This window comes from Doryrhamphus excisus, linkage group LG17 (genome assembly GCF_037039965.1).
Source record: "Doryrhamphus excisus strain RoL-2023G ecotype Guam linkage group LG17, RoL_Dexc_Guam_v1.1, whole genome shotgun sequence".
NCBI classification, from domain to species: Eukaryota; Metazoa; Chordata; class Actinopteri; order Syngnathiformes; family Syngnathidae; genus Doryrhamphus; species Doryrhamphus excisus.
This window is the reverse complement of record NC_136373.1, coordinates 2,312,043-2,321,828: the sequence shown is the minus strand read 5'-3', so window position 1 is coordinate 2,321,828 and position 9,786 is coordinate 2,312,043. Positions and strand designations below refer to the sequence as shown.

Here is a 9,786-nt window from a genome sequence, read left to right as displayed (position 1 = left end):
TGTACACGTTATGAAAACACAAGACACATAACAAATTCAGCGGTATAAAAACGTTTGGGCACTCTTGATCATTTTTAGGATTTTTCTTTTATAAAGATCCGCCGTTTCAGTTCAATATAAAGCTTACATTGAATTCAAAGAGACGTCATACTTTCATATTAAAACGCATGCAGGCAAAACAACAAACACACCCACCAACACACATTTTTTTAGGGAATAAACTGTGCAAAAGCAAATAAGCAAGACCTGCAAGGAATATAAAGTCAATTCACGAAGGCTCATTTAAAAAAGCCGACATCTTAATGGTACATGATAGTGTAAACATGAACGGAATAAAACGCCATAAAACTATGATTCAAAAGGATCCAAATACAATCCAAGATCCAATTTCTGTAAAAAAGTAGTCTTTTTTTGTTTGTTTTTTTTGTTAAAAAAAGAGGTTCCTCCCTACTTTGAGTTCCACATGATCCCAACATCTATGAAAAAAGCGTCTTTTTTACATCCATCTTCCTACAGCCCAGATCATCTTCATTCTTGTTTTGTTTCTTTTTGCTCGACCAGCTGTCTTTCAGGAGAGTCAGTTCAGGTGCAATTATGTCTCCATCCTGTAAGTTACACATACGGTATTATTCTCATGTATACCGCGCATTCGGCACTTCTGAAGACCTCTCTTCGTCTACATTTGCTGATAAACGTTACCTGAGGTTTTGAGAAGTTGTTGTTGATGCACCATTGCACAAAGTGCTTCCTGGCTGCATCGAGGCTCTTCTCATCCGCCTTCTTGTAGTAAACTCTGATCAGTTGCTCAGCAAAGCGTTCAGGCAGAAGTTTGGAAACCTGACAGTGAGAAAGACAAGGTTTCCAGTAATTAAGAGTTTTTGGGTGTGCCTAGAGGCGGGTGGGAGAAACCCAAAGAAATACTGGAATGGGTGCAGATTCTGGAAGATCTACAAAGCTTTCTGTGCTGGTTATTGCCTGTAGCTGCTCTATAGGAGTCCACAATGAGCATAAAAGGTCCCCTTCAAGTTCTGACCTGTTCCTTGGATATCTGAAAGGCTTTGGTGGGGTCAGTCTTGCAATAGAAACGCATATTGTCGATGGGGTTCTCCTTTTTCATCCCATAGTCCATATGAATGACCTAAAACGGAAATGAACATCATGTATGGACAGTACTAGCGGCCGATGAAAGACGGTGATTTGTTGGACACTCACGCTAACGACAAAGTCTTCCGACAACAGAGTGACCCCCAGGGGGCCAGTCTGAGGAACTGACATTGGCAACGCCACCTCCCAGTCATCAATTATTTTCTTTGGTGGGAGAGATGGGAGAAGAAGACGAGTGAAGCCATGCTGGAATAACCAATAACCATTCTAGTCAATTGCGAACCCCCCCATGGTCATGCAAATCCTCAATATACTCTACTGTTGGTCAAATAATACAATCAATGTGGTGCACGGGGTGATTTTATATGGTGCCCCTTCCCCCAATCGAGAAAACAAATTGAATAGTATTGTTTTTCCAATTTTACCGAAAAGGACAGTTAGAAACCAATCAAATTGTGAACTATGGCACCACTACTATGCATGATAATACACGTAAAATAAAAGTGGCAGTATGTAAGGTATTACTGGAACCGCACATGAGGTGTTTTACGCGTATTATAGACCTTGCAATCCAACCCACCTCGGTGTTCCCAGTGTGGCTGCTTTAATTTGATCCAAAATCGACGGTGCGCCTTATAATCTTCCAAAATAGAGTTCCAAATTCTGTGGAAATGTTGTTGTGGTACTTCTGTAAGCTCTTCGCTTGGTTGACTGTCGGATCATTTCCCGAACAATACATAATACGTACAGTATGTACGCTTAACCTTCACCACTGCCTGTACGCTCAGACAACAACACCTTGTCCATGTCCAAAAAAACAAAACAAACATGTCATTTCAAATGTGTTATTTTTAGAAATGCTGGATTTTTTGACAGTGTCTCCCGTTGTATTTGTGTACCAAATGGAGTAGTCGCTCATTGTGAGCAGAAGAGCTTCAGTTCGTGTCCAAGGCAACTGATGATTAAGGATTAAGGAGTATTTTTCTTTTTGTGCCAAGTAAAGCTTAAAGAACACACCTGAGTGACTTCCAAGGGTTTTTCACTCTGGGTTTGGCCCACAAACTTGTAGAGACGGCGCCGAAGAATGTTCTGCAGAATCTGTCGTGACTCGGCCAACTCCGGGGTGGAGGAGTAGAGTATTTGTTCAAATACGTGATCTACAAGAAAGACGGTGAATTGACAACATGTGCGATGTTTTCTTGCTTTTTATGACATATTATTATTTATCTATTTAGCGATCCATGCGACAAGAAAACAGGAAATCATACACAAATTTCACACAGAAAAAAACAAAACAAAAACATGAACAACCTGTCAGCTTGCTGTAGGCCTCCATGTCATCTATGGCTGTGGAGAGCGTGAACATCTTACCACCTGAGCCTGGGATCTGGATGTGCTTATCGGCCTTCAAAAACGCCTCATTGATCCTGAATGGTCACAATCAACGTGACATTAGGTCTCATTCAGGCATTAATAATTCAGATATCTTCAAGAATTAGGAGTTCATTCATCTCACATGGTTTCTATGATGTTCCCCACTCTGTGCTGGTAAGCTCTCTTGTGGAGACAATTACGTGTGTGGAACATGTCGTACAGATTGCCCACCTCCTGAAAAAAAACATAATTTAGAAAAGAGTTGCAGGGGGGCTCCTGAAGGGTCCATCATTTTGCAGGACCTCCACGATGCTTCTAATGCAGTTTCTAATGAGTTTCGATGAAAGATCTGAGCCTTCAAAAAAAGTAATAAATAAAAGAATAGTGGCACCTTGTCTCGAGTGCAAATGAGCTTCTGTCCGTCCTCCTCACACACCCTCACAAACTTGAGGAAACGACGATAGTCCGAGTTGTTCTGGATGCCCAGATGGTAGCAGTCTCTGACAAAATAGGAACAGCCGAGTTGGATTCGAGTAAACAAACACGAAATGAGTCTTTTCAAGTCACACCTGGCGAAGTAGTCCCACTTGTCCATATCGATACCATTTCTCTTGTTGGCCACGATCTCATAGAGGAAGGACTTGTCCTTTGGACGGCCTTTGTAGGCCCACTAGAAAGACATGGAACACATTACGGCGGCATCAAACTGGGTGTTGTTGCATGTTGATACTGCCGATTTTAGACACTGCGTGAAAGCCACGTGCACATTTTCAACCAGGTCTGCATTTGTGGTCAGAGGTCCTGCAATAAGCTCCTTGATGAAGTCCAGGTCCTCGGGCAGGCAGAGGCCATGTTCCTCCATCAGAGGCTTCAGGTCATTGTCGTTGACCAGGTAGTCAAACATGTCAATCGATGCTTTCTCGTGCTGCAATTTGACAATGGTACACCGTTTAAGTCGTGCTTGCAAAAATACCACACTCGCAAAGGGTAGCTAAGAAATATACAAGTATCAATACAAGTTTATAATTACTATTCTATCGTCTTCCCATAATGCATTTTGTCCCAGCAAAGCATTTCCATTTTCTATGTCTCTTATTCTCACTAGAGTTACAGGGGCATGCTGGAGCCTATCCCAGGTGACTTTGGGTGGGAGGCAGTGTACAACATGGATGCCAGCCAGTCATGGGACTAAGGAAATTATAGTATCATAATGATTTAGATTAGACTCAAATTATTGTTATTTTATTGTTTAAAGGGGTCCTTTTATGTTCATTTTTTGGCCCTTTGTATTAAGTTGTGGACTCCTATAGAGCAGCAACATGTAATAACCAGCACAGAAAACTTTATAGATATTACAAAATCTATTCATCTGTATTTTGTTTTTATTCCACCCATTTTGTAAACAATTGTAAATTGTAAACAAATGTGGCTTTCCCTTACACCCAAAGAAACACTAACTAGCACATAGCTAGCAACATAAACACAGAAGCAGAGCTTCGGGGACGGCGTCTGGCCGACAGCCACACCCATAAGGAAGCCTGCTCCTCTGTGACATCACAAAGGAACAGTTTTGCAACTCCCTCTCAAAACAGAGCATTTTGAGCCATCCCAAATTTTTTTATGGCTCACTTCCAAAAGCGCAAATCTCATTTTCTGAAACTTTGGCATCATTTACCACGAGATTACAACATTCTAACTGCATTTATAGGTCAGAAAAGTGGAAAAAGCATCATAGGTCCGCTTCAATTTCTGTGTTTTCAAATTCATATTACCCGTATGCTCTCATTTGGTAACTGCATTACACTTCATACTGTTGATACTTGACAACTTCTACTAAGTTACAGGACAGTTACCTTCCAGGAAATATCAGGGCGTGCTTTTGGAATGAACTTGGCATCAAACATGTGTGAAAAAGGCCCGTGTCCTAGTGAGGAGGAAATGAAAGTTATTCACTTAGTCAATTTCACCCCACCCAGCGTGCAAGCAGAACCAACCCAGATCGTGACAAAGCCCGGCTATTTGCACACACAGGATGTCTCGCCGAGAAATGGGAAGTTCGGGTTGCCTTTCATGGAGTGTTTTCACGAGTTGTCCTGCCAAGTAACCCACTCTGAAACACAGAAGAATACACAGTGGACAATGCATGCCAACACGCCCACAGACATTGACATAAACATGCATACCCGATAGAGTGCTCAAAACGATTATGGGATGCGCCAGGGAAGACAAAGTACGTCCCTCCTAACTGTTTGATATTTCGGAGTCTTTGGAACTGGGGAGTGTCAATGATTTTGACGAGAAGTGGGTGGAGCTCAACATGTCCGTGGATGGGATCATTAAAGACCTGAAAGAATGCAACACAAAACCATTGATATGCAAGTTGTAATTATTTGTACACAAGGCTACGCCCTGTCATTGCTTCATTATTACCGTCATTATTACACAAGATTATAACATGATACTTTTTGTTTTGTCTCATTAGAACAGGAAAGACCGGACTACGGTATAACTATTGTGAATTATATGGAAGTGGCAGTCGGTGAGGCAGGATTAGACCTGCGCATTAACCTTCCTCTTGTGTTAGCTTTCTGGTATCATCTCTTATGTTAACGGGTCGGTTTTGGCCCATGTATAAAATCAGCTATAAAATACACTAAAAACAATAAGTTACCATCAAATTTGCTTCTCATGTCTTGGTTACTTTCTTAGGCTTCCTCATCCATTAAAATGTTGGTTTTAATACTTTTGGTGTTTTTTTTGTCACTATGCCCCTCAATTATTTTTTCCAAAAATGGTAAAATGAACCTCAAAAGAATCATATTAATAAATTGAAGGTTCTTTTGTTAGCTGGCTATTACTGAGGGCTATAGAACATATATCTTAAATCAATTAGTTTTATTTATTTTCTCATTTTAGTATTAATCACTAAAGAAACATCTATGGTGTTGGGGTGAATTTTGACCCATATATATTAATGTCAAGAAAAGGTAGAAAAAGTGATTGTTTTAAGCAAGAGAACTTTAGTATAAACGGAAATCAAAAAGCAGAACAGGTCCAGATCTTGGTTAACTGTACTTCCTGCCATTCTTTCCATGATCCAAATTGCAAATGTGAAATCAGCCAATCAAATGAGTGAATTCACCTCACATGTATACTGGAAAAGCGGTCAAAATGAGAATCCCCTGAAGCTTACATGATGAGAAGAGGAGCTGGTTGTCATTGTGTTGGCTAATTGTACACTTATGATTTCAGATGTGGCTCAAAATATTGCTTTATAGTCATATTATTATAACCGGGTCGAAACCGACCTTAACAATACAGTGGTCATAATTTCTACCAGACCATTTTAAAATGTATTTTTTTTGTTTATATTTTGTTGAAATAGAGTTTCCTGACAAAGTCAAATAGCCTTTAATGCAATAAACAAATGTTATGTGATTCTTTTTATGCATTAAAATGTAAAACGGGTCGGTGCCGACCCTAACACAAGAGGAGGGTCATTAAGTGCTTTACGCACACTGTAAACCTTGCAATGCAACACACCTCATTTTTTTAAAGCATCACCTGCACAGGATGTGTATCTGATTTTAAGTTAGGTATGATCCTCTTGTGCATCGCCTCGTCTCATATTTCACTTTAGGTTTCATTACTACATAAAGGATACTGCACTTCACTCTTGCGCAATTGTTTCGTAATGATGAGAACCACTCCAACAATCATCATATTGTTTATCCTACAAGCTCCATTGTTTCTTCACTTATATGTTCTTATCTGTAAGCCATTGAAAACAAAGCGTGAGAAAGAACCTTGTTTGTTTGAGGACATTCGTGCCACAGTTTCCTCAGGCTGTGGAGGATCCGAAGTTGGTCTCCAAGAAACCTTGACATAGGATAATAAACAAAAAAATCTGACATGTTATGGAGAAAGAAGTATTGTGCTCAAAGTTTGGTTTAGACACAGATCTTGTATTGGATCCACTAATGTCATTCTTAGCAGCACAAGAACTTACTTGATGCCAATCTTCTCCAGGTCCTCCCTATTGAGAAGTCGCAGCCCCACACCAGTGACTTTATGTTCTGATGAAAGAAAAAAATAACGTTAAAAACCTGTAAAATAACAGTTAAAATTCAAAAAAACAAAATACCACCAACCTCTAAACACATTTTGCCACTCTCCCAGACCTACTTCTCGAAGGTACCGGCATGTTTCCTCGATTCCCCATTGAGAGTAGTCCGACTCACACAGCTGTCGGACCGCTGACACTCTCTTCTCCGGCGTTTTCATCAAGTCATCGTCGCTCGTTGGTGTCGCCAAGGTTCGTTTACGGTTAGCCATGTTGACATTTAGAAGACTGCTATAACCGGAGTGAATGAAACCACGAATGATACGGTAGCTACGAAGCTGGAAGCTTAAAAGTACCGGGCGGTAAGGAGGCAAAAACTGTGTTTCGTTTCTCCTTGTGTACACTCTTTGACAAGCGCTTGTTTCCGGTAATGACTTTCAAAGTAAAAATCGAAACCTTTTCGCAAGCCGAAATCAAACGTATTTCTGTTAGCATATTCATTTATTACACTTGTAAATACGCTAATTTACCAATTTAGCATCAGACTAGAGTCGCAGGGGAGATTTTATATGACATATCAGTACGGTTAAATCACTTTATTTTTAACGAGTGGAACATGCTGCACACTGTTTCCGGTTTATCATTCGCATTGATGAACATTTTTTTTGCGTGTTTGGCATTGGTTGGCGTGCGGTGGGTGGAGCCAGATATAGATACAAAGCGTTCAGGAACACTTCATGCTGACAGCTAAGCAGCGTTTTCTAACCTTTAATATGCCAAGGCAAATACATTAAAAATTGCGCCACACCACCAAATAAAAAAATTCCACAAAAATATATATATTTACCAAATACTCTTCCCTGTCACTATAAATCGTTAGCATAGATGGATGAACAAAGATACATTATTTAAAGTAACTATATCAACATTTATAGACCAAGCAGTGCTAGATAACAATGGTGCACAATTTGAACAAGCTCACTATGATGTCTAACTTATTTGTGATGCCAGCTAATTATAATAATAATAATACATTTTATTTGTATAGCGCTTATACTAAATACTCAGACGCTTTTTTTTTTACAATAAAAATATAGCTTTTTCTTCCAGAGAAATTAGAGTGTTCTAACACGTCTGACCGGTGCTGTATTAAAATGCTCAATGACATCATCACAATGTAGGAATTAGCACCTTCAACATTTGTAAACAATGAGAAAGAAGACAACAGATATTACTTTTACTCGCGAGGAGAACGGAAGAGACGTACTCGGCGTACAATCTCCAACCAGTGAGTGAAACAGCATACTTCCATACTTGATGTATGTAAGTGGCAAACCACACCCACTTTTTGTGTTTTTTTCTATTTTGTCTGTAGTTTTTTTACAGCTTGGACTATACAAAAACGTATAAAACCACACCTGACCAATCAACCTCTTGTAAGTCAGTTGTCCAAATGGAAATATTGCATAAGACTGCTGTAATTTGTACATCGTCAACTTCAAATATGAATAAAGAGATTACATGCAAAATAAAAGTGGTAAGACCTGATTTGTACTTTATTGAAAATAGGAAAACAAGCACTCTTGTTACAAACAGCACAATAATAATAATAATATGACTACACTCACACATACAAATCATACAGATCACACATGCATCAGGTCTGGAGAAATTGTGCATGTTTGTTTAAGACTGCTACTGCTGCAAAAAAAAAAAAAAAAGATTGACAGACTGACCTAATAAACCAAATATACATTGATAAACTACTTATATTCAATTAAGAATGTTTCTCACCTTGGCTTTTTGACTCTGGACAGGGACGTAGAGCTTAAACTCTGCTGGGAGCTCATCCTCAGAATAGAGTCTGTCTGAGAAATACACCCTCCTAATACGACAGTTAGCATGAATCTGAAAGGATAAGAGTCATATACAGTATTAATTGCTTAAAGGAGACCTGTTATGATCATTTTTCAGCTATTTGTATTGAGTTGTGAACTCCTATAGAGCAGCTACACACCATAACACACACAGAAAGCTTTCTAGATATTCCAGAATCTGCACCTACTCAGGTAGACAACTAACTGGTAGTGAAAAAGGCTGTTAGCAACTCCAGTGTATGCGCACTATATAATGCTACACAAAATAAAGTGACTCTTAACATGATCAAGTGACGTTGGAAAGCCGTAAGACTTCCGGGCTCACCTGCACACGCAGCGTCTCGATGTAATTGGTTCCGTAGGCTCTCCTGGTGAAGTCTGACAGGTTAAACTGAATCTGGTTCCAGCCATCATCGAGCCTCATTGGCATGGTGCAAATGAACGGTTTCACTCGCGTCGTACTCTGGTAGTTACTTGCTCGAAACCGCCGGCGAACATTTTTATCATCCAACACCTGAGTGACGGAGCACAGCATGGTTTACTGTCATTACAACCTTTCAATGACCAGCACACAGGAAACGTGTCTTTACCTGGACTTCGAAGGTGAAATACTTCTTTAGGTTTTTGATGATCATCACAAGAAACGGCAACTTGATGCCCAATGTCTTCTTGGGGTCAGCTGGGCAAGTTATATAAGTAGTACTGTAGGAAGGTTGAGAGTTAAATCAGAGGAATGATTAAAATAACTGATGTGAAGGATGACTTAAGTGGAAACACACCTCACATTCGTCCCTTCCACCTCCAACACCAATGAGTGAATGTCATTATCAGTAATCCGCTTGATGTGACCGTTCCTCACCTGTGAAGCAAACATAAACAGTGAATTGTATTAACAACGATTAATAATCATTTAAATCAGCTACAAATTGAATGCTTCTCCACCACCTGACTCTAGTTTTACTAAACACACCCAAAAAGATGCACATTGTTTTCTTTTTTTAATGAAAACGTACCGAGAACAAACTAGTACGTTCTAATAATTCCAGTTCACTCACTCGCTTTGGCGCCACGGCATAACAAAAGTAACGATTCTAAGTGTAATTTTACCTTTTTGTCCCATATCTGAAGAGGTTTGCTGCCTATGCTATATAATATAGAAAGAAATCCACTTTGGAATGTATTTTTGAACATTATATTCCCGTTTAGTCCTCTTCCGCAATAGACTGGATGATGAAGGTAAGGTAACAAGCAACACACTTTATGGTGCTTCCGGTTCCGCCGCTTCCGTGTAATAAAAAAAGAGTTCCGCTGCTGAAAATATAGCTTTTACCAAAGCTAGATGAAATTTAAAAATAGTAAACACCAGCT

The 9,786-nt window shown here is 39.6% G+C and overlaps 2 protein-coding genes across 3 annotated transcripts; both read right to left on the bottom strand.

Annotated features, from left to right (window-relative positions):
* Nucleotides 1–476: 476 nt before the first annotated feature.
* Nucleotides 477–6,940, bottom strand: samhd1 (SAM domain and HD domain 1). The gene is made up of 16 exons (XM_058083587.2): nt 6,630–6,940; nt 6,488–6,554; nt 6,285–6,357; nt 4,662–4,822; nt 4,473–4,588; nt 4,332–4,402; nt 3,245–3,403; nt 3,048–3,148; nt 2,870–2,978; nt 2,621–2,712; nt 2,416–2,531; nt 2,122–2,261; nt 1,213–1,308; nt 1,034–1,138; nt 700–837; nt 477–605 (listed from the first exon to the last, which is right to left on the bottom strand). Exons 1-16 carry the CDS (start codon nt 6,811–6,813, stop codon nt 477–479), a joined length of 1,857 nt encoding a protein of 618 aa, XP_057939570.2. The 5' UTR covers nt 6,814–6,940.
* A 1,095-nt stretch (nt 6,941–8,035) lies between these two features.
* Nucleotides 8,036–9,702, bottom strand: cfap20 (cilia and flagella associated protein 20). 2 transcript variants are annotated; one of them, XM_058083589.2, is made up of 6 exons: nt 9,526–9,702; nt 9,198–9,277; nt 9,009–9,120; nt 8,744–8,932; nt 8,336–8,449; nt 8,036–8,239 (listed from the first exon to the last, which is right to left on the bottom strand). In XM_058083589.2, exons 1-6 carry the CDS (start codon nt 9,607–9,609, stop codon nt 8,237–8,239), a joined length of 582 nt encoding a protein of 193 aa, XP_057939572.1. In that variant the 5' UTR covers nt 9,610–9,702; the 3' UTR covers nt 8,036–8,236. The 2 variants fall into 2 exon arrangements, with proteins under 2 accessions (XP_057939572.1, XP_057939571.1); XM_058083588.2 differs by having other exon boundaries at nt 8,040–8,242; nt 9,526–9,700.
* Nucleotides 9,703–9,786: the final 84 nt, after the last annotated feature.

Excerpts from the sequence above, each read along its gene's own strand:
- samhd1 (XM_058083587.2), bottom strand. The coding sequence starts at position 6,813 with ATGGCTAACCGTAAACGAACCTTGGCGACACCAACGAGCGACGATGAC. Across the intron at positions 4,589-4,661 it reads CGTTTTGAGCACTCTATCGG|AGTGGGTTACTTGGCAGGAC; the intron begins GTATGCATGTTT and ends TCTGTGTTTCAG. Across the intron at positions 2,262-2,415 it reads GGCCTACAGCAAGCTGACAG|ATCACGTATTTGAACAAATA; the intron begins GTTGTTCATGTT and ends TCTTTCTTGTAG.
- cfap20 (XM_058083588.2), bottom strand. The coding sequence starts at position 9,609 with ATGTTCAAAAATACATTCCAAAGTGGATTTCTTTCTATATTATATAGC. Across the intron at positions 8,933-9,008 it reads ATTTCACCTTCGAAGTCCAG|GTGTTGGATGATAAAAATGT; the intron begins GTAAAGACACGT and ends TCCGTCACTCAG. Across the intron at positions 8,450-8,743 it reads TCGAGACGCTGCGTGTGCAG|ATTCATGCTAACTGTCGTAT; the intron begins GTGAGCCCGGAA and ends TTATCCTTTCAG.